The sequence below is a fragment of the Brachyistius frenatus genome, unplaced genomic scaffold (assembly GCF_029030835.1).
Source record: "Brachyistius frenatus isolate BFR_SWC_R1_liver_20210118 unplaced genomic scaffold, ASM2903083v1 Contig_55, whole genome shotgun sequence".
Taxonomy (NCBI): domain Eukaryota; kingdom Metazoa; phylum Chordata; class Actinopteri; family Embiotocidae; genus Brachyistius; species Brachyistius frenatus.
In genome coordinates, this window is record NW_027210654.1 from 1,634,852 (window position 1) to 1,659,265 (window position 24,414).

The following is a 24,414-nucleotide window of genomic DNA, read 5'->3' on the forward strand; positions in this document are numbered from 1 at the left end:
GACTGACTTGAAATTCAGTCTATGCACTTTTAACATGTTTGGAATTAAAATTGATCAAAAAAAAATAAATTTTCGTCTATTGTGCCCGTGGCATGTAGTCCAAAAAGTGACCTAAAAGTCATAATATAGCATGTTGTCCAAAGTGACCTTTTGACCTTTTGGGTCACTTTTTGCTAGAGATGATTTTTTTTTTTTTTTTTTTTAAAGTCATGACAAAGGGGGGGTCCCAAACCTTTTGACTGAGAGGCAACAGTGCTAAACACTGCACCACCAATCTTCCCACCCGATAGTCTGCATTTTGACAAATCTTTGGCTTACTGCAACCTATAACTCGACCATCCACAAATATTCATTCAAATGCGACCGAAATTGCCACAGACATTCTTTGGATAGTAAATATACATATTTTCAAGGGGGTCTGCAGTAATATTAAATATCGTCCAAAATATTCAAAAAAAAAAGTCATAATATTGCATGTTGTCCAAAAAGTGATAAAAAAAAGAAATATTATGTTGTCCAAAAAGTGACCCAAAAGTCATTTTTGTATATAGTTTATAATATATTGTATATAGTATATAGTCAGAGGTTTTTGTGGAGCCAGCCCCTAGTGGCTCTCAGTGGTATTGCACATTTATTGGAACTTTCGAATTGGTTTCACTTTTCAGACCAGGAAACTACGTCCATTTTTTCTACAAACCTGGCGTTTCTCGTGTGTTATTAGCTAGGTATTAACCAGCGCAGCCTTACAGCTTAGCAGTATTTAAATCGCTAAACCCAAACACAAAAAATGTTGCCTGTAAAATCTGAATCCGATGCTTGTAGTTTAAAATTTTTGCAATAACTTCCAACTACAGCAAAAGCTAAAACTACACTTTCTAATAACATTAGTCCAATCCCTTACACAAACTGTCCAAGTTCAAGAATAAACTTGCAAGTATGTAATGATTCTTCATATATCAGCTCGATATATATGAAAGTTTCATTTAAAAGAAAATGCTTTGTCACTCCACTCCTCCCTGTTTTGTTTATTTCTCAGTCGAACATGTTATTCCTTTTAAGTGCTGCACAGATAGTTTATGAGTTCAACAACCCTGTTATGTAGTGAAAAGATCAAAGTAACAGCAGATTTTAGGTTCAGTGGATTGAAAATTTTCATTTGATCAGATTAAACCAGCAGTAACCTTTTCTTGATAATAGGTCGCTCTCTTTGCTGTCATACTGTGTGTGTGTGTGTGTGTGTGTGTGTGTGTGTGTGTGTGTGTGTGTGTGTGTGTGTGAATGTGAATGTGTGTGTTTGGTTTTCATGTACAGCTCCTATGAAACATGGATTATGCCTTTGTTCCTGTCTGGTAGATCAAAGGTATTTTGTGACCAGCTCTTCTGTTGTGGCCAGTTTTCTTTTCTGCAGCCTTTGGTTTGTGTGTGTGTGTGTGTGTGTGTGTGTGTGTGTGTGTGTGTGTGTGTGTGTGTGTGTGTGTGTGTGTGTGTGTGTGTGTGTGTGTGTGTGTGTGTGTGTGTGTGTGTGTGTGTGTGCTGGGGCGTGTGTGTGAGTTTATATGTATCTTGTGTCTTTTAGTGTGGAGGGGGATTCCAGTGTGGGCCACTGTTTGTAAACCTCCCTTTGGAGTATGTTATTGCAGGTTTATGGAGAGTGATTTATTTATTTATGCCTGTTGCGGTGTATTTGCCTTATTCCGGCTGAAAATGTTCATCTGGTGGCTGTTGTTGGTTTGGGGTTGTAAACGTTAGTTTTCTTGATGGTTGCACATTCCAAACAATCAGCAGCAGGGTAGGAAAATGGACAAAAGCTTTTCTCTCTGGGTTTCATGCTGCATTGGGACTGAGAGAAGAAAGAAATTCATTGGACCTTTTACTTGTTTCAGTAATCTTACATCTCAGATTGCTTTGGAGGCTGTTTAAATTGGCTTGTAAGTGCAAGAGAGCATGCTTCTTTTAGTTGGCTCAGCTTGTAAACCCTGAGCCAAAAATCTGATGCAACTTTCTGTAATGTGATGGTCTGGTTCTTATCTGTAATTTTTTTTTTTTTTTTTTCCTTTTTCTGTTTCTTTTTCAAAATCCTCCTCGTCCTCAAATATCTTCGTGTATCTGTATTTTGCAGCTCAGTCGTATAGCTAGGAAGGTTGTTAGTGCAGTATCAGTAACTTCTCACTGGAGGGAGCCATAGTCACATTTTAACTTTATAACCCAACCTTCATCCATCCATACAGTAACACTTATGCAATAAAGGACAACAACATTCAGTTACATAAGTCATTTTTAGACTACATATGGAAAACACATCTTTTAATCAACTTCAGAACCGACTCTATTATTGGCCATGTTTCTGACACATCTGCAGTTTTTGTTGGAGGATTTTATTATAATGTAGTGCATTACAGAAAGTGCATTTGGTGTTCGATATGAGCTCTTTATGGACCGTACAAAACGTATCAGTGGAGTGGAAAAGCAAGGTAAGGCTAAAACTCTATCATTAAAGAAAGACATATTGAACATTGATAAAAAAACAACAACAACAACAACAACAACAATCAGATCAGCTGCAAACTCTGACTGTCAAAAGGACTTTTTTGAATGTCACCATTTCCATACATTCTGTGCAGTGTGTGAGACAGAAAGAGATTGAAAGGCTGTTGATCCCGCAGATTATTCTTCATATGACAATTTCTTTTGGACCTCTGAACTCCACTGTCCCTTCTTCTGATCTTTAGATCCAGATAGCATTTTTACCATAAATCATTCATGTCATGTCCTGCTCTTTTTCTTCATCTCTGAGACATTGTCCCATTTGGTCCATGTGCATTTCATTGTTCTTGGCGGCTGTGCCCTGACCCCTTCGGTTCATCTATCGGAGGAGGAGCAGGAACAAGGCGGAGACGATGACAGCCACTCCCGCCATGAGGAAACCTGTCCCGTAATCGCTCATCTTGTCAATGAAAAATCCTAAGGGGTAAAAAATACAAGTGTTAGTGCTTTGCAGGTTTTTCAGCCATATATTTTTTTTTACAATCTTATAGTCAAATGACAACATTCATTCCTATCTGGAATCCACCCCCGCTGGCCAAAACAGTGTAATATCACAGATATATCATTCATGGACAAGGCACACGACTGAATGAGAGATGAGGAAGAGTGGATCGCACGAAGATTAAGTTCATCCTCAGGCCTGGGGCGGTAATGCCAGTGCCTCCCATGCAGTAAACATAATTAGAATGCTTTGATGCATCTTCAACATCCATCAACTCTCTGGTCTTCAAAGTGGTGGAAGTGCTCTGAGAACGGAACAGTAAATAAGTTAGAAAAAGCCTCTGTGTCAGAGGAAAGACATTAAGTTAAAAATAGGACACTGCTGGCTATATCTCTATCTACTTTACTTCAATTAGAATTTAACATTATTTGAGGTCAGGTTCAGCCTTAAGCATTTTCTTATATTTAACACTTATATGTGCTTGGGTCACTTTAACCCCAATTAGGAACTTTTAAGAAACTAGTTACACAGATAATACTGTAAAGAAAAATGCTAAACATTATTAACAATATTTTTGAATGTATCACATTAGGCCAGTCACTACAGACTCCACCTGATTTGTGATAAAAACAACAACAACGGTATCTTGTGCTGAAGGGAACGTCAAAGCTCTTGGGACCTATTCTACAGAATGAAAGACTGGTACTCGGTCACACCTCAATAACTCAAATTGCTCTCATTCCGTTTTTTGCTACACCGACCGGTCTTCTTCGAAATCCATACATATCGTCACATGAACCCACCAAACTACAATGTATGAATACGTTTAGTTTTCCACTCCGCTGGACAGGTTTTCCCAGCTGATTTATTGTTGGTCGAGTTCAATGGCAGGACACTTTCTGGCAGGGCTGCCTCTGCCTGGGTGCCAAGTCAAGCTGGGTGTTTTTCAGGCTGTATTTACAGCTATTGTTTAGAGTTGAATGAGAATGTGGGGTCACAACCTCAGTAATCAGGATCAATTGTTGCTGGATTTTAAGACAGGGCTGTCTGTGGTGATGTCGGTTTGCACGAAGAAAGGAGAGGAAAAATAAAAATAACGTTTTATTTTACTGGCTGTGAGTGCCAGGAGTATTTTAATGCAGTTTTACTTTTAATAGCTGCCCAAGTATTTTTCAAAACAGAATAGATTAAATAAGATGATTGCAAACAGACTGCCAATGTTGTTGACATATTTGAAACACTTTCCAAAAAAAAACATATCCAATTACTCTAAAAATGTCTTATGGGGCACATTGGTTTGGATATTGTGGGGGTTGGTGACAAGCGTTTTAGAGTCTTTCAGCTCATAGTTTTGGGTTTTATAACACATAAATTCACTGTTGAGTTCACTCTCATCATTCTCATGAGCATTTTGGACTCCTTTGTCAGCTTAACAAAACCTCAATTATTACTAGAAATTAATGCTAATGTCCAAATCTGCCAGATTTGTACATATCAGTTTGTAATATCAACTTTATAATGTGATAATATGTCCAAGTTGTGTTTACTGATTGTTTCCGTTGCTCCCAAGTGACAAAAAAAAACAACAACCAATTATTGCAAGTTTAACCTAAAACCCCTATTTTCTATTTGTAAAATGTTTCGGCTTTCTCTACTCAACTACTTTGCCATTATGTTCCCACAGCTGTTCTGACATCCTGTCGGACACACTGTATGAAAATGTCACCGGTAACAGATTGAAAAGTCAACGGGAAGGAAACTCCATTTAACAGGAAAAAAAGGAATATTATAGAAGCATTCACCCGTGAAATTAACAAAACCATAAAGCATCATGATATTTTAATTTTTGCCCAGTTGCTCTCTGAATATAAAAATCTGGAATCCTGTGGGATGGACAATTACAAAATCCATGATATATTGAAAGGTGGAAATGCATGTCAGGAAGGAATGAAAATCTCATTTTGTTTGAATGAGGCTCACCAGGCTGCAGTTAAAATACAGAATGGTGTCTAAGCATATTCACTGTGAGATTAAATGTGTTGGAAGAAAAGGACCAGTACAATGAGAGATGGCACTGAAAACTCAAGATTTTCAAAGCTCTGCATGAAGAAATGTTAACATACAGTAAATGCCATAAATGTGCTCCTTTTTTAATGAATTCTATTCTATTCTGTGGAGCTTCTTGTTTATTTCTAGCTTGCAGTCACCATTGTGGTATGGATCAACAACTCAAAAGCTGAAATCCATTTTCTTTTTGATATGCACAGTAGGTTTACTGTGTTTTTGCTGTTAGCTGTCAAAGCTCACCAGCGATGGGCGGTCCGAGCGGGCCTCCGCTGCTGCGTATGAGCATGAAAAACCCCGGTGCACTTCCGAACCTCTGGACGCCCACGACCTCAAACCGGCACGGTGATGCGGACGGCGACCGTTGCGCCGTACACCAGGCCGTAAGCTGCACTAAAAGCAGCCAGCTCTTGAGAAGGAGAAGGCCAGTGGTCACAGTGGTAACACTGGACCGAGCAGAGTCGCTGTAGCTGTTAGTTGCTCCACCCGGTAGCTGTTGGCCTCCGCACCATCTTGCAAACATTATTCCAGCCACTCAGCAACGCGGAGCATTCATTGCTCGTGCACGAGACGGAGAGAAGGAGTTAGAAGAGGCGATCGGGGGGGACGGGGGCTGTGGGAGTTAAGGGGGACAACAAGTCTGACTGCACATCATGTTGTCAAAAAGGAGAGACGGCCGAGAAACGGTCAAAGAGGAGACGGTCAAAAGAAGAAAAAATTGGAGTGCTGTGATCAAGCAAGGACAAAAAGCTTCAGCAATGGAGAGACTTCAGAGCTGAAAGGAATAAAGGCAGATGAGTAGGTCTGCTTAACAGGTGGGTAGCATTATGTTTACTAAGCCAGCACGTGTGCCACATTTGTGTCGGGTAATGTTAAATTACTTGTCCACAGTGGTTCAGCTTACTTTATAGTTTGCCAAGACATGCTGTAATTATGTTGGCTATAGTGACGGGCGAGTTAAGAGAATTATGGTCTGCATCTGGTGTGCTGGCTCTGGGAAACTGTCTCGTCCTCTCTGCATGTTAGCTTTGCAGCAGCAACTGTAGCTAGTTTGCTAATTCACAACCCAGCTACTATTGGTTACATTACTTCCTGTGTCTTTGTTTATTCTATATCATGGTATTTGTCTGTACAATGTTTGCGAAGGGTCACGTGTTTGCTAGCCCAGTGGGATTGTCTGGACTGACGCCTAATTTAAAATGCTATGCGAGGGTAACGTTGCTACAAACTTACAGTCCGCTCTTGGGTCACTGTAGTTTTATTAACTGTCTTTTGGATGCTGCGTTTGTGTGCTTGCATGTCTGTTTGATTGCCTTTATGTATTCTGATGTTGGTTTTGCTTCAGTTATGAGAAAGAGACCTCCACATCCACGCTGTGTAAGGCTGGAACGTCTCGTCTGGTTGGTGGTGTTGTTCCTTTGGCAAATGATTGTCAAAGTGTCATTGCTCCGGTTTACTACTACGCTGAACTCACCATCTCCACCAGTCTCTGGTTTGCCACCCAGCCAAAGAACACCCTTCCAGACAGGTCCAGCACCGCAGAGATGGACAGAAGAGAGAGCAGCTGCTTGGTACTCCTCAAACCTCTTACTGCGAGCATATGGAACCAGGAAGAGATCTGGGGCAAAGAAACCCAGAGCAGCAAACACCCCGAACATGGAGTAGACCATGAGCGTTTGTGATGAGGGTATAATCTACGTGGTGAAGGATTTTGGTCCTTAGTTCAGTCCTGCTGTTTAGGTCTTTGGTCAAACTAGGTTTCTCCTCGGGCTCTTCAACTGTCCTCTGATTAGCCCCCTCAGATATTTTCCGTTCTTTAGGTGCTTGACAGCTTGGCTACATCTGATCCAAGTCTTCTTTTGAGAGCAATTCCAGGGACAAGCCTTCCTCCTCCGCCTTGACCTCACTGACACGAGTAACATCTCTGGTGGCTTTTAGAGGCCTCAGCAGCATCCCCCCCCCCCCCCCCCACACACACACACAGGTTAAACTGCAGACCCCCTAGGATCAGCAAAGCACCCCTCCAAGAGAAGCTGTCAATCAACAGCTGGAACACCTTTGTGAAGACAAAGGTGAGAATGCACTCTCCTGCGCTGGCCAAGGCGTCAGCAAACGGACGCCTCTTCTCAAAGTACAAGCCCAACAGGGTCACTGTGGGGGTCCAAGTTACTGCGTAGCCGAAACCTGCAACGAAGCAGACAAGTGATTATCACATTAAATGTGTGTATGTTTTTAGCTTCCTTTGTCTTTGTGCATTTTTGCATCAAATCACTTACCGTTTAGGAGCCCTACTGTTAGATAGAGTTCAGTCAGGTTACGAGCAAAAGACCCAAGCACGAGTCCGAAGCTGCATATCAGTCACCACCACAGAGCGATGGCTGTAGCGAGCACTCAGTGCAGATGCTACTGGAGCTGCAGAGGGACACACAGGACATAAACATGGTTGGCAGTTGCGAATCACAGAGTCAATCTATTTCAGCTGAAAGGACAGGCTCGTGCACACAGAGTGTACATGATGAGTCGGACAAAATTTACAGATACAGGCACACATTTAAAGGGAAATATGTAGTCAAAATATATTTGTACATACAAGTACATCTTCCATGAGATTGGAATCTTTCCCTCTTAAACATAGTTAAACAAGCACCTCATACACTGATAGAACTGCTGGAGGTGTGCTGAAAAGTTTTAAAGAAGTGTTAGAGGACAACGGAGAGGAAAGTTACAGAGAATAATAATAGCATGTAGGTTATTACATCTATCCATTATTTATACCCGCTTTGCCATCCATTAGGTTATTATATATATAAGGTAATTATTAATTTTGCTCCGACAGACCCAAATTCACTTGGTGCATTTACGGATCCGGCCACGCTCCGTCGAGGATTGTTTCCAGTCGTTGCATCCCAATCGTCGTAGACTTTGGGTTAATTTTAACTATTGGAACAACCTTTAACCATTTGGCAGTGATCACCGTGAGGTATGTTGTGTGCCAAAATCCACCAAGTTGTAAACAACAGAGATCCTCCCCCATCGTGAGCAGAGTGCAACGCCAAATGGCCGCCGTCTGTAAATAATCGAGCCAAGCAAATAAATTTGGTAGGAATTGTCAAATTTGGCAAACAAAGACAGTAATTTCTACTGATTTTTAACTGTCATCTGGCTTTTAGGGGTCTGGCATGTGATACGAGAAATAAGAGTTCATTTAAGCTGTAGGAAGTCTTGGTTAGCTTCTCCCCATACTGACAAGCACTTGTCAAGGAAACTCTATTGTTCCTGACATACTATGAGACTCCTCTGATGCTCTTGTGAGAGTACGGGAGAGATGTTTAGCAACCGGGCACGACCACACGTTGTGGCCTCTCTCTCCTCGATCGAGCTGCTGGCAATAAACATCACTGCGTTGTCATCCAGAATGGTCTCCTCGGCCTTCTTCACCTCATCTCCACGATTTCAATCACAGCACTCATAAGTTTCTGTTGATTTTGCAAATTTTAAAATGAGAAAAAAAAATCTGAATCTGAATGGAGGCAAATTACCGTAATTATAACACAGGTTCACTAAATGTATGCGGATACCTCCGTCCACATATTTTTTGACAGTGATGGAATCTAACAAAGTACACTTACTCAGGTACTGTACTTCAGTATAAATCTGTGGTACTTTGAGGTATTTTACTTTAGCATTTCCATGTTCACAATTTTTTTTTTTTTTTTTACAGTAAATGTTGCCAATAATTTCTATTTATACGCAAGTTATGTTTTCACTGCAGGTTTTTACTTGTAATGAAGTGTTTCTATTTTGCAATCTACCGTAGCTACTTCAGTAAAGAATCTGAATACTTCCTCCACCACTTATTTTCATGTAAATTTGGATTAAGGCTGCTCTTTGAAATGAGGTAAATATTCACACTGCAACACACAATGATAGTTTAGCCAGTTGTCCTTAACAGTTTAAGGAAGGCTCCTTCCAGTTTCAACATGCAATTACCTTTGTGCACAAAGCCAAGTCAATAAGAAACAGTTTTCCAGATTAGTGTCGATGAACGCGACTGGCACCTTCTCAGAGCTCTGATCTCAACCTAAAGAATACAGAGTAATCATTACTAAATATAACATTAATTAGAAACTTCGGACAATGAGGAAATGAACATTGACTGTTGTCGTACCATAAAAGGGAATAAACCCTTCAACAAACAACTTCTATGAATGCTTTCTGGGTGTCAGACAAGATGTGAACCAGCTGCCCTTTGGGGTCACTACCGGGTCGAAGAAGGCGGTCATGAGATGGGAGGAGGTCAGAGGCGGTTGGATGGAATATTCACGGGGCTTTCATCTGAGAGACAGGCGTTCAAATCCGTGAGAAAACAAAAGTCAATGTTTACTTTTTTTTTTTTACTTACATAATGTAATTGTATTTAACTTATGCAACATATGAAAATTAATAACGTGACCTACATAACCTCTGTGAAATGATTTACTTTAACCCAAACCATAATCTTCTCCTAAACCTTACCATGTGGTTTTTGTGGTCTAATCCTAACACACCTTGTGCAAATCTCTGAAATGGCAGCAGTCTGTGATAATATGGCAATATTTTACTCCCTGGGGTGGGAATGGTTTATTCTCATGCATTTTCCTTGTGTTTTTGATTTTAGAAAGGCTATAAAAACACACTTTATTTATACCTCATCTTCGTGTGTATTTTTTAATGCAGGATATTCCAAACAATCCCTATTGTTGTGCAGCAGTGCAACATTGCACCCACGTGGACAGGGGAAGTGGGAACCATTTAAATTGTTGCATTTTGGTCCGATCCCACCCTAGTTTGCTATTATTTTTTAATAAAAATAAAGACACCATATTAATGATTACATGATAAAACACCCACACATGAAGATCAAGCTATAGGCTCAGACAACTGATACCATATTCTGAGTCAACACAGCAGGATGCTCACAGAGTCCTTTCTTAAGCTTTCTCATGCTCACATTCCTGCTGCTGTCTCGCAGTCAGCAAACGCAAATCCTGTGATGATCAATGTGTCTGAATGTTTTAACATACTAAAGTGAAGTCAGCAAGGTCAGTGAAAAGGTGTTCGGAGTGCGCGCTTGATCACAGATACATTTGTTCACAACATGTAAAACTCAGAAATGATGCTGTCTAACGGTCATCTAATTATTAATACAGTCTTTCAAGGAAACAAAAACAAACTATTTTTACACTTTTGAACCATGAAATTTCTTTTCTAGGTGTAGTGCTGTTTTAAGATATTGACAGTTGACATTTTGGCTTTACGTGGCAATATTACAATGAATTTTGCAATATTTTCAATCAATAATAAATCGTCTTTAAACAACATCAAAAGCATAAGAAGTGTTTAATTTTCAAAATAGTAAATGCTTGTGAATTGACATTGAGCATATCGACTTACCCATTCACAAAAAGACATTCATCTGAAAAGTGACAGGACTTTCTTTACAATCAGATGGCTTCATTTATCCCCGAAACAGCGCAGACAAAAACCTCCTAAATTTTCCTTTAACTACTTCGCAGTGGTACCATCTGCCAATAAAGTTCGCAAACTATTAATTCAGCTCATGAAATGCCTCTTTTATGAGCTTAACAGTTCAATAAAGAGGCACAGTACCAGGTCTTGTGGTGTGTGCCAGATTGTTACTGGGGACACGCTATCTTTACGCAGCCAAGTGCACAATGTTTGGGCCAAGTTTCTCCGGGCCCCTGAGTCAGCAGACAACAGCAGTATGTCTGACTTTAATAGGGCAACAAATTATTCTTTATGGTCGATTGATCACATTAGATCTTGTGGAACTGTCAGCCCAACGCGGTGCCTCGTTGGAATACAATTTGCATACTTTATTGTTGTATTTTACATTGTCTAATTTTGAATCCCTAAATGTTATTGGAAGATCACTCAAACTCTTTAGTTTCCGTGATTTTAAACTTTAGCTTGCCTTTGTATTCTGGTGAAGGTCAGTGTGTGGCAGTTCTGCTTATTACAGCTCAAAGAGGCAGACAGAGAAACAGTAGGGGTGGAGGGCGGAAAGAAAGAATCAATCTTCTTTCTCTGTATATTTTCATGTTACATAATATCAGGTAGGGAGTTATCCTCGTCTTTCCCAGATTATCTTTAGTAGTTTTACTTTTCGAGAAAAACGGGCTTTTGGTGTGCAGAACATCGACATATACACCCCAACGGGTGTTCTTAAACGAGTAAAGATTCATAGGCACGGCTGATAAATTATAAATCTATGGTGGGGATGACTGGGAAAGGTAGAGTAGTGGTATAGACGGAGAAGAACACCTTCTGAATAATAAATACGAGCTGCTGAGGGCTGACACAGCGCTCACAGAGGGTGGTGTTATTAACTGTGTTTCCAGAAGCGGATGGACTCCTCTGATGTTTTGTCTTCACCGTATCTGGCTCTGTGTCTATGCAGCAGAGATTTGTTTGTGTGTGCAAGCTTTCCCCCCATGTGTTGCCAAACCTGTCCCACAGAAATAATGTTAACGTTCATACACAGTCACAAATCTGTGTTGCTTATGTGGACTATTCCAACTAACCCATGCATTAGTGTGTGAAAAAAAAAAAGAAGAAAAAAAAAGCAACATGCTGCCGGGCCTATCCATGATCATTAAAGTTGTATCATGGTTCATGTTATGCAACCAAAGGGCAATATTGTTTCATCCAGAATTTATGCAGCCACCCCTTGAAAAAACAGCATCTTCTGAGAATTCCAGCTCATTGATTCTCGGGAAAACTTTGCTAACTAAGGCTTTGTTGTTGTTTATTTAGTTTTTCACATTTTGAAACTGTTTAATAAATGGGTGATGCAATAACTGTGAAATGCCATTTAATTCCATTTCTTTGAAGGAAAACCTAACAAGTTATTTACTCTCATACTCCTGATGTAACTGTTCTTTAGTGTTGTGTTTTTTTTTTTAGTCACATTAGCGTTGGTTGGTTTTGCATGATGGTTTGAGTATTTGACGAGTTTTGAAATGTTGAACAGATGTAGGATAACTTTGGTGACCTCCTTCTGACCGAGCTTAAAATGGGGCTTAGTTGACCTACGAAAGAAAATCGAAATAAATGGGCTTTTTATTGACAACAAATTGCCATCCAGCTGAATAAATACTGGCTTCTAGCCAGTGCAAGTATGAACCAGTTGGGTGTCACATTTACATTTACAACAAAAGATGTTTGTGGATGTAGCGGGCACAAAGCAACAGCAGCGTTACACAAGAACGTCTCTGAATACTGATGCACTCTGAATGTGCCGAACAGACCCTCAACACTTGCGCCACAGTAATTGCCGTAAAGGCTGACAAGCCAGTCGGCCAGTGCGTGTGATACAATCAGACACTTGATTGTTTGATGAGCTAAGGTCATTGTTAAAGAACAACAAGGTGGTAATCATACAGGGAGGGAGCCCGCTGGTATTGGCTGGCTGGACCTCATTCCTGCTCTTTGATTAATGGTGGAGCCAAACGTCTTGGAAATCCCTGTTTATTAGAAGCCGTCTATGCGATAAAAGACAAATCTTATCTCAGATCCTGCTGGACGCCTGCCACACACACACACACACACACACACACACACACACACACACACACACACACACACACACACACACACACACACACACACACACACACACACACACACACACACACACACACACACACACACACACACACACACACACACACACACACACACACACACACACCAAGGATTCCAATGGTGATTAAAGTCATTTTGGCTCCAAATGGTTATTACAACACCCATGTCCTTGAAGCTACCTAGAAACACTGACAAATGTGTTTTTGAATCCATAATATATATTCATATATGCAACATGACAGAGCTTAATTGGTCTCTGATGCTTTAATTAAAAGACCAGTGAGTTGTTGAACTCTGCACTTCCCGGGCCAAGGCAAGTTTAAAGATGTTTTTTTGTGAGCTAATTTTCAGGCTAGTCAGGTTCTGTAAAACTGCCCCCTGACACCTTGCCCACTCTTCTCCAGAAAATGGCTTAGTCAATGATCATTTAGGCCTCGACCCTGCTTAGAAACCAGATCATGTATGCACACTCCCTCACAGCAACCCACACGCACTGCAGCACACACTACATCTGCACACCCCTATAACTTTTCAGAGATCCTTTCATCCTTCTCCACACACTCAGCCCCCAGGATGTCTGGCGGTCGGTTTTGTTTTTTAGCTGAGTGTGAATTATTCTGGTGAATGAAGAGCAGAGCGGCGCAGGGGGGATTGGAGCAGCCTTCCTCCGGAGGGAGGCTGACAGCCTTGTCAGAAATTCTGCAGACACACGCATACTCAGCCAAAACATGGCCAGGGGGGGAAAAGATTTGACCTTTTTGATGTGGATAACTGTATATTCTTGGCACACGGACAGGTGCATTGCTAACCGTTCCCCCTTTCCAGGCTACTTTAGTGTCTGCAGGAATTTCAGTTTTCAGTCGAAATGTAAAAGAATTTAAACCACATGGGAATAACACAGGTCAGGAATGGTTTAGGAGTTCCATATAAGTTATTTTTATATTAGAAAAGTTGGTTAAACATGAAAAAGTATCTCCTCTATGTACTACTACACATATCTATAAACTAATATTTCCATCTATTCCTCTACTTCTTCTTTTTTTTTTTTTTTTAATCTCTGTCCTTACGATCTAATTGAATTCTGAACTGGTTGAAACATTTTGGAATCTTTTTTGTTCTTTTTTTTTGTAGTCAGTCATTGACTATCTGTTGTAATCTGGCTGAAGCGCAGTCTGTCCCATACGCGGCCCTTCTTTTCCAGCCTTACATCCTGTATCCTGCCCTCCACTCTGCCTCAGTGCTCCAGGCTTTCCCTTGCCTCTCTGTGGCAAACTCCCAGAAAGCACAGGTGTGTGTGGGTTTGTCCAGATGGCAGTCTTATTGATGCTGAGGGGAGACATCCAACTAGCCGACTGCACACAGGTCATCCACCGGCCGCGCTAAACCGTTTCTGACAAAAGCTAAAGGGAGAACTGCATTTCCATGAATACACAGGGTACTTAAAAAGCAAAGACTCCTTTATACCTCAGTAATGTGAACCAAAGTATAAATACAAAAATGGTGGTTTGATTTGCTGCACTTCCTTACTTCTTGGAGACGCTGCTGGTTGCCCAAAAACTATTCTATATTTTTTTGTTGTACCATCAGAGATCTCCTTTGCTAAATCATCCAATTTTGCAGTAATTACTGGCACTTACAGCCCCTGATATTGCTGGATGGCTGATACCCTTGTATGACACTGACAGACACATGTGGTTCCAGACGGCAGCAAATTGAGATACATGGGTGTTTTCACTCCCCCTAACACCACAGCAAACAAGAGTAAAGCACCAGTAGATCCAACCCAAACTATTCTTGCCCCAAACAATATGCATGCAATTAAAGAGGATTCAACACACAATCATGGCTTTCCTTTGGAAAATAGTGTAAAACATACAGCATATTAATGTGACTCATTTCCTCACCTGTTGATTTCTAACTCTGGTCTCCAGGTGAAGCAGAAGGTTATTTCCAGGAAGTGAAAAGGTGTTTCGAGGTAGATACATGAGTGAAGCAGCGTTTGGACTTAATGAGGAGTGGGATCAGCTGCTGTTGGGAGTATTTTTCTTTTTTCTTCTTTGAATAATGATTTCACAGGGGAACCGCTACCCTGAGCTTTGCAGCTGACTGGTTAAAGGAAAGATAATGTTGGAAAAATTATCTTCATTTTATCAACTGCAGGATACGCAGCATCCAATCATGCTGATATTTCTTACTAAATAGCTTGATAGAAATTTGTTAGAAGTTGTTAGTGATCCAATTTGATGTGCTAAATCCCCACCAAGTCAGCATGTTCCAAACAAACTATAAGGAATTGAGGCGGCAGTAGACCATAAACGTCCATGTTTTGGGAGGTCAAATGACTGTTTTTGTGAAAGGAGTCTGGTGGCTTTGTGCGTATGTCTGAGTCGCTAGAGGGTTTTGTTCAACAGTCACATGGACGTCACGCTAATAGAAAAAAATAGGGCAAGAACAAACCAGCCATCTCACAATTTGTGTGCTTTTATTTTGAAAGTAATGTTTTTAGCGCTGTGGTCCCACATAGTCACAGTATTATACAATTAGATGTGGATTTTTCAAATACAAAAATGGCAATTGAAGTACTTGAAAGAAAGCAGCATTGCCTGTTAATCTACCAGACAGAGATTATTTGGAACTGTTCTCTCCTCCATGTCCATCAGATAATGTTAAAGGGGACCGCAGGATAATCTCCAAAGAAGTTGCTGCATTGATTCTGAAATAAACAGCATCATTGTCACCGTGGATAATTGAGCCGAAAATGTGGATGAGCACGAGGTGTGATTCAAAAGTTTAGACACTGTTCGTATTGTGCATGAACAGAGCGCCACACAATAATATGCATGGAGCAGGGGAAGCTACTCCATGTTTTGTCATACATTTTGTGACCACTGCGCATTTACGATTTTACCATGCACCCGAGCAAACAACCACGCATCAAATTTTGTGCCAAACTCTGAAAATTAGCAACATAGATGTTTTGATCTGAATAACGTTTTAAGTAGGGCGGAACGTCACTATCCGAGACTGAGGAAGGCATGTAAGGCCAGAAGCGTAGAAGGGTGGGTTTCTATGACGTTCGTAAAGTCAACACTGAGTTTACATGTGACGTTCCCAAGGTGTCTGAGGGAAAACATTCAGGGAAAACGGCCTGAATTGTGGTGCGATGGCAATGAGGATTCTCCAACATGACAATGCGCCCGCTCACAGTGTGTTGAAAACGTCCCATTTTCTCGCCCATAACAGCACAATCTTCACTCCTATCAGCCCTACTCGGCAGATTTGGCTCCTTGCAACTTCTTTTTGCTACCCCAAAAAAATTTCACACAATTTCACATGAGCTCCAAGTTCAAATTTCAGGTCTATATTGAAATATGGACGGAGCGATGGTCAGAAAACCGTGTGTAACACAGGTACTGATGTTGATCAAATGACGTAACTTGGAGTATTTAATCATGAAAGTTATTGCTTCACCCTTCTCCATGCATACTACCGTGCTTCGCTCAGTTTTTGCACAACAGGAACAGTCTTGGATCTTTTGATTGAAACCTTGTAGGTTACAAAACATTTATCAAAATCTAAGTCATGAAAATGAGCCTCACAAATTGCAGCAACTGCAGTCCTGCGGTAGTTTTCAAACTTTTAAATTTCGTGTTGCCACCATCATTTATTCAATATAATTTGCATCTCCTTTGTTTCCAGCTGTGTTATTTCTCCCGGCGAGGTGCTTTTTTGTGAATCATCATTCATGACGGGGGCAAACTTCGTGGAGTACAGCTCCAGAATAGTGATTCAGTTGGAAGAGTCTCCTCCAGGAAGGACTTTTGTTTTTAGTATGGGCTTCATTGCAGTTCCTTGAGCTGTCCTGCTGTGTGTCAAGCAAGCTATTAAAGAGCAGTGTTTCATCACAGTAAAACTGACATAGCATGAAGGGATAATTTGGAGTCCGAGCACATAATCCAGCTCATTATTGAGCTATAAAAATAGGCTTTGCTGAAGATAAGATTGCAGATAAAGAGACTCTCCTTTTCTCGGCCTGCCCCCTTCCCTCTGATATCTTACTCCTGTCACTGTCTCTCCTCCTGTCTGTCATCCTAAAATGTGATGTCTTTTATGTGTTTATCAAACTGACACACCTCTTCAAATCCCCCCCCCCTAACCAACTTTTACATTTCAAATCACATAGCAATCCAACAAAATAACCTGTCTTTCCCTTTTCATTGACATTCCCACTTTTTGTTATTCAGTAAATTGGTTCCCTACAGTGGGGCCGTATTGGCAGATTCTGGCACAGATTTTCTTCACTTTTCCATTTCATTCCTTTAAATTAGGGGGAGAAGACACTCCGGGACTCCTTGAGGACTCGTTCAACTGATTAAATTCTACATTTTCAGTCTGAGCCGTGTGCTCTCCATTTAGATTGTGCGATATGGCCTCTATTGGGGTTTCTAGCCATATATTTCTGTGTGCTTTAATTGAATCCACGTCTTATCAGAAATCGTGTGGTGTGCATCCACCCCGATGCAAACAGCAAGGAGCAAACACGGTTCCTATCTCATGACAAGGAAGGAATTCAAAAAGACATTTGTTACAACAAAAGGAGAATAATTGCTTTGTGGTGGTGGATTGTGGTACGACCTTAAACACTGAAAGTGAAGGAACAGAATCAATTTATAATCTCACTGAGTGGAAATCTGTGATGTAAATTGGCTGTACTGGTGATATAAGCAGTAATAGATCCACTGAATCATCCGTCTGCTGTCTTTCTGTACGTAAACAGGTGCATAGCAATACAAAGTTGGTTATGGATGAGTATATTTTCACAAACCGCTTCGCACTACTACAGTTTTTTTTTTTTTTTATCAATTTCACTAACTTTTGATCTTTTCGGAGATATTTTTCTCACTTATATGATGATTTTTTTCGCTGTGATTAATTTTCAGTTGTGGAAGTGGAAGAGAAGAACTTGGAAAGTTTTTGACATGAGGAGACTGTCACGTGTTATATAAAGTCAAATGTTCAGATATATATAACAGTATGATTTCCATATCACTCTCTAAACTTTTGTGATATAATTAGTTCTCAATGTGATTTTAATGTGGCAGGATTGGCCGTAAAAATCTATATTCATGTATGTGCCTGTATTTTTAATGGTAATATTAAACTTTGTTTATGTAACACTTTTCAAAACACAATTACAAATTGATAATAACAATACAAATAAATATCAACAATGAACAGGGCACAAATAAGAGCACAAAAGATTAAAACAAAATAGAATAACAAAAACATAATAAATAATTCACTAATAAGCATTTCAAAAGAAAGAGGGGAACTGAATACTGATTAATTTAAATGATGAGTTTGCAGCCCCAATCTCCTCAGGCAAGTCACTCCAAAGTCTGGGAGCCCTAACTTAGAGCTTTCTCTTTAAAGAAGAGCAGGAGGGGACATAAGGTAATCAAGGGTTAGACATATAACTTGGGGCTTTAAGAGAAGCAGAAGTTTGTAATCATTTCAAAAAGCATGTAGTCGTTGTGGGGAAGCCAGGGTCTTTGGAATGTGACCACGTTTCTTTGCACCAGTTAAAATCATAGCTGCTGGGTTTTGAATGAACTATAAGCAGGAGAGAGATTTTTCTTTTATTGATGCCGGAAAGCAGGGACCTCTAATAAAAAGTGTGAATAGCAGTTTGCAGATTTTTGGCAGAGAGAATTGTTCTTATCCATGACATTTTTCTGAGATGTAGAACTCAAGACGGAACATATTTACCTCAACTAAGGCTGCAGTCAAAAACTAAGGATTCCTGTAATTCTCAGCTATGAAGAGTGACAATGAGCATAGGTTCCCAAAGATTAGGGTATTTGCACCATCATTTCTTTAGCTGTCTTTCAGGCTTGTCGGTTTTCAGATAAAGGAAACATTTTGACATCAACAAAGAAGGTTGCAGGGTCACACACAGCTTAGATAGATCAGAGTATCATCAGCATAAAAAAACATCATATGTTTTGCAAGCTTCCAGTTATCTCACTATTATCAGTTGAACAATATTACAACAGTTGCAGATGTGGGCAAATTTATATCTTGGAATAAATTAGGCTAAATAATATCAATAATACATATGACTGAGTGGCTGAAAGAAAACAATACACTTACAGAACAAATCACATCTGAGCTAATGCTGTATTTATACTATTGTGGAGAAACATTTTGTAACTGCCGACTCGGCTCCTCTTTGTGTTTTGTCGGGTCAATGATTGTGCTGCACTAAGCAGAGTGTAGGTGTGCTGAAATATTTTGAACTTTGACCAGAGCTGAAGGTTACCATTTATATTAAAATTGCAAATTGTGATAATATTAAGTGAAAAATGTCAGACCCTTCAGAAAGAGTTTTTTTTTTAAATTATTTTTTTTTATATATATGTATATATACATATATATAAAATTGCTAGATAAGTGCCTGTATATATTTTTTTCATGTTTAGTTTTTTTTTTTTTTTAAACAAAAGTTAATCTCATACTGATACCAAACAAATGATACCTTCATTTTAACTGGACAGCAGCACTGCTGAGCAAACATTACTGCTACATGTGTCAAGACAGTAAACACTTTTAAGCCGATGAAATCAAAACAACCTAAAAGGGCGGCACAAGGGTCAAAAACAAGCACCCCTCTTCACGTGTCCCTACAAGCGCGCACGCACGCACGCACGCACACACACACACACACACACACACACACACACACACACACACACACACACACACACACACACACACACACACACACACTTGCTTTCTCTCCTTCGTTAAGCCTTTGTCAATTCATGGTTGAAGAACACTGAAAGTCAAGAGCAGGCTTTGCCATGAAAATTGCAGCTCAGACAAGCCAGCAGCACTTAACTATAGCTGCTAAGCTGCCATCAGTATATAAATATAGGATGGAATTAAAGCTGGCTATGAATTTGAAAAAGCCCTCCTCATTTCCAGTTGATTCTCTTGCCTTTGTTTTTTTTTTTTGTTTTTTGATTGTTACAGTGCTGCGGGTCTCCACAGTGTAAGACCAGACAATAATGAGACCAGACTCAATTCACTAATTGAGTTTGAACTCTCTGTGGATGCTGCTGTGTGTTACAGTAAAATCTACATTATGCATATAGAATTTTAAAGGAATATATTAACATGTTGAGTATATGCTTTTTTTTGCCTTCTTATTAATACCAGCTTATGCCTCCATTTAACAAAACACACATTTCTGTTGTAATAGTTTTTAAGGACATTTACAATATTTCTCTCAAACCTCTCCTCTTAGTATCAGTGATCATTTTAATTGTATGTACTGCACAAGAACACAAGGGTCTGAGACTGTTCCTGTTGCGAACCAAACACAGCACAGTGATGTGCATGGAGCAGGGGAAAAAAATAACTTTTGTGAGTAAGTATTCCAAATCGATTAATCAGCACCTATGTTACATGCGTTTTTGTGACCACTGGTATGTGCTAGGGATGGGTCACGAATTTTCAATATTCAAATAGTCGTTTTAATCTCAAATCGATTAGTACATGCGACTTTTGTTCCTACTTATCTCCCCTGTTTTTACCGGCGCCTGCTTGTAATGCATTACTCCCGTCAGAAGGTGGCGGTAATGTGCCTTTAAGCTGCCTGCCAGCCGCATTAAATAACATTGGGGGAACAAGATCACGCTGCTTTCAGGGGAAGAAATTAAAGAAAAATCAAATAGTTCACAGCGAATTTCAAATAGTAGTTTTGCTTGAAATACCCATCCCTAGTATGTGCACTGTTACGATTTCACCATGTACTTGAAACTCGAGCAGGGAGCATAAATCAAATGTTCTGACAACTTTAGGGAACAGAAAGAAGTCCCAGGGAGCCCAGTCCGGCCAGTTGAGGTGGTCGGGAGTGATGATTGGTGTTGTTGCAGCCGAGGAAATTGTGCATTTTATAACACGCTGTGAGCGGGTGCTTTATCATATTGAAAAACCCAGTTGCCATGGCGCCAAAGTTGAGGTTTTTTGCACTGAATAGTTTATCTCAGACTACTCAGAACTTCAATGTGAAACTTGCCGTTGACATTCTGACTATAGAGGACAAATACAACACCGGCAAGTTTAAAGAAAACCTACCTGGATGCGCTCCCGACCTGATGCGCTTTCTTCGGAAGCTCTTTACATATTAACTCAGAATACCAATCAAAAAAACTTCCCTTGGCTCATTGCTTCATTGCCATGGATTTTCAGAAGCATTTCACGGGTCCCATTTTGCTGACGTGCGCTCTCTACATAAGGACATGGTGAAATTTCAAATGCTCAGGTACCAGTGGGAACTAAAGCGAGTACAACACAGGTGCTGGTTTTGATCAAGCGATATAACCTTGAATACTCACGAAAGCTATTGCTTCCCGCCGCTCCATGTGCATCACTGTGCCGCGCTCAGTTCGCACTCAAGAAGAACCGTCTCGGAACATTTTGATCGCAGCTCGTTCAGCAGTTTCACTGCTTTGATTTTTCTGAGGTGAAATGAAACGGGAAGTTTCATTAATGACAAAATTATTTCAAAATATTAAGACCTCAGAACTGAGTCACTCTTAAAAAAAAATCTCCTTAAAGCTGAATGATTAACTGTAGTCGTAAGTGAAACCTAAGACTTCTGGACCACGAGAGAGAATGATAGTCTGAAAATGACATCAAACTTTCTCTTTCTTGCCTTTTTTTTTTTTTTTTTTCTGTCCAAACGGTAATAAGCTATTGCCAGGATGATTTTTTTTTTTTTTTTTTTTTTTTTTAATGTCACAGTACTAAAAGGGAAACCGATGACACACGGTAGACGGTCCATCTGGTGCATCTGTTGAGTCTCCATCATCACCTTACTCCATCGAAACACCTCGCACTCTACCACGTCAGCCCTCCGTCCTTACTTTACCAGCAGCACATTTGCAAGTTTAGATTATTTGCACAGTCCTCTTAATCACAGTTGTACTCTCAAAGGGCTTCCCAACGCCCACGTTATGGGAACAATGAATGAATGCGATGACCTCTCCAACCTTCAGACTTTCAATGAGCAAGAAATACTCCCATTAACACCTCAATTTCAAATAGGAGTAAGTGTGTGACGGAGCATTCGTCTGTTTATGTAGAAGCGAGGGAGAAAGTGAGACATGCCTTTTCTAACTTTTGATTGATCTGTTGACATGTTCTAACTTTTGGAATGTGTAATGCTGTTGTGACTTTCTGAATAATGGTTTGGTAACATTGTTTGAGCTGAGCAGTCATGTAAATGAACTTAAACAGGCAACAAAGCGAAGCAGTAGAGAAAAAAAATAACGAGAAGAAAATAAAACACAAAAAAATTAAGTAAAAAAAAACAAAAAACTGATAGCATGAGGAAGGCCCCCTTATTCTGGTCGTGGACTGAAACTGTAAGAGCAGTGCAATTTGTGTTCAGCAGGGGCGTGCAGATGTCTTCCGCAGCAACAACGTATGTGATGAGCCTGCTGATGAGATCCTAAGGCTGAAAGAGGGACTAGACAGGAGATCCATCCCAATGAGATCCAAAGAAGCAACCTCTGCTTTACCTGCCTGTGTGTGTTCGTGTGTGTCTGGGCAACAGGCGCAGAATAGAGTAATTGCAAGTACCACAGAGAAATAATGAGCCTGTTTCTGTGTGTAAAAGCTTAATTTGGACTATACGCACGATCATCAATCTTCACTACGATAAACATTAATTACCTTAGTTTCATTTAAAAGCGAAGAACATTTACTGACTCTATTGTAATTTGGGAACCAGTTGCATGATTTTCGCCTATAAAATCCAGTAATGTGGCGTAATAGCCTCATAACACTACCCTCATTTGTTTTGCGAGAGCTTTTAGACAAATGCTTAAAAAACACTGAACTTAATTTATTTCTAGTTGCTGCAGTTCGAGGATGGTCACTTCATAGAAGTAAGGTGAATCATTAATCAAAAGTAAATGTAGTAAGAGGCTTGTGTGAATGATTCAATTGTTAAAGTTATTCTCCACCTTTTGACTTAAATTGTAATAAGTAACTGTTGTCATTTAGGAGGAGGTATGTGACTGAATGTGACTGCGATGCAGAGAACAAGGGTGTTTGCTGGATTTTATTTTACCTTTCTAAGGCAACAGAAAAGCCAGATGTGTACCAGATATGTACTTCACAACGGGGTAGATGATATTGTCATGACTCTGCCAGTTCATCCTTGAGGCCAACTAAACATTTGTGCTAAATGTGGAAAAACCTCTGTCAAAAAATGGCAAGCCATGAGGCCACTTTGACCTTGACTTTTGACCCCCAAATCTTATCAGTACATTTCTTGTGGCCAAGTGAATGTTTGTGTCAAATTTGAAGAAATTGCATCAATCCGTTCTTGAGAAATTGGGTTCACGAGAATGAGATGACAGTCATACTGATAACCCAAACACCAAACACCTAATGCCTCCAGCTGTGGCTGTTGTCGTTTACCAGACTGTTTTCTCTTTCAGTCACTACTGAGCTTTACTTTACTTATTGCCTCCAGGCTCAATCTTCATTTAGTGCATACAAATTAGACTGAATATATTCTCAAAAAGTGAAAAATATTCCTTTAATAGTAAAAATATCAAATATCCATGAGAAATTCTATTTTAAATATTAATCTGTTTTTGGATTTCCTAGACTAGCACAAGTAATAAATCGTGGGCTTTTTTTCAAGTGGCAATACGTCAAAAAAAACCACAAAGCCTCACAGACAAATCCAACCATCAGAACGGCTAAAAGCATGTGTATTACCTGATGTGCATCTTAATTGCTAAAATTAGAATTCATTATCCCCATAAGCGTTTTAAGAAGTATATTCCATGTGACATATCATCGCGCCCGTGAAATACCGTGCATATACTGTGACTTATATCAGGGTCTCTTCAGCTGTTGGGTACACAGATGGATAATGAGCTTAATCTGTGAAATCCATCATGTCTCATGATGCAAAGTTGGATTGCCTCATTCAGATGGATTGGGGGCCATATGTTTCTATAGGTCCTCCAGCTACAAATTCCACTGTGCCCATGAATCCCATTGGAGCTGTAGCCAGTGAAATTGGGTGCCATATGGCCAATACACGCCACAGTGCGTTTTAAGTGTTTGCGTTGGTGTCACTGGAAAAAAAAAAAAAAAAAAAAAGCTAAATCAAATTTAAAGCAACTGGATGAAGTTAAGTTTCAGGCAGTAACCCGTTTGCCTGTGGGGGCTGGTTTTAATCTTCAACTTTAATCTAGATTACATTCACATCTGGCATATCCCTACGTGCCTCCACATCCTTCTTGGACCCCATGGTGTGGCGGTCCTCTCGCTCTGAAAAACGACGATGAGTTCAACCGATCTGAAGGACGCCCCACGATTGTAACAGAGGATGAGCGGATCGTTTCCCAAACCTGAAGACTACCGCTGCATTACGGAGATCCCTTTCTTAAAACTGCAGATTTGTGGAGAGACATGGCATCCTTCCACCGTGATATAATTGTGTACACACACAAAAAAGGAGGTGATGTAAGAAGGGGATTGCCACAGAATTCACAGTATACTTATCTGTTTTTGGCTGGGACAGCTGTTTCTGTTTCTTCTTCTCAGAAATATTCAGCGCCAGGACTCTGATTGAGCATCCCGGGTGAGCCAAGGAGATTAGATACCCAGAACAAACCAAAAAA

General features: G+C 40.2%; 1 protein-coding gene across 1 annotated transcript; it reads right to left on the reverse strand.

Annotated features, from left to right (window-relative positions):
• Positions 1 to 2,758: 2,758 nt before the first annotated feature.
• LOC138624833 (monocarboxylate transporter 12) lies at positions 2,759 to 24,041 on the reverse strand. Its single transcript, XM_069705375.1, is given in 11 exon segments — positions 2,759 to 2,961; positions 5,294 to 5,384; positions 5,386 to 5,463; positions 5,465 to 5,539; positions 6,528 to 6,605; positions 6,607 to 6,724; positions 6,726 to 6,937; positions 7,023 to 7,234; positions 7,327 to 7,409; positions 7,411 to 7,462; positions 24,014 to 24,041. Coding segments are annotated over 11 exon segments (1,230 nt in total).
• Between the last annotated feature and the right edge of the window lie 373 nt (positions 24,042 to 24,414).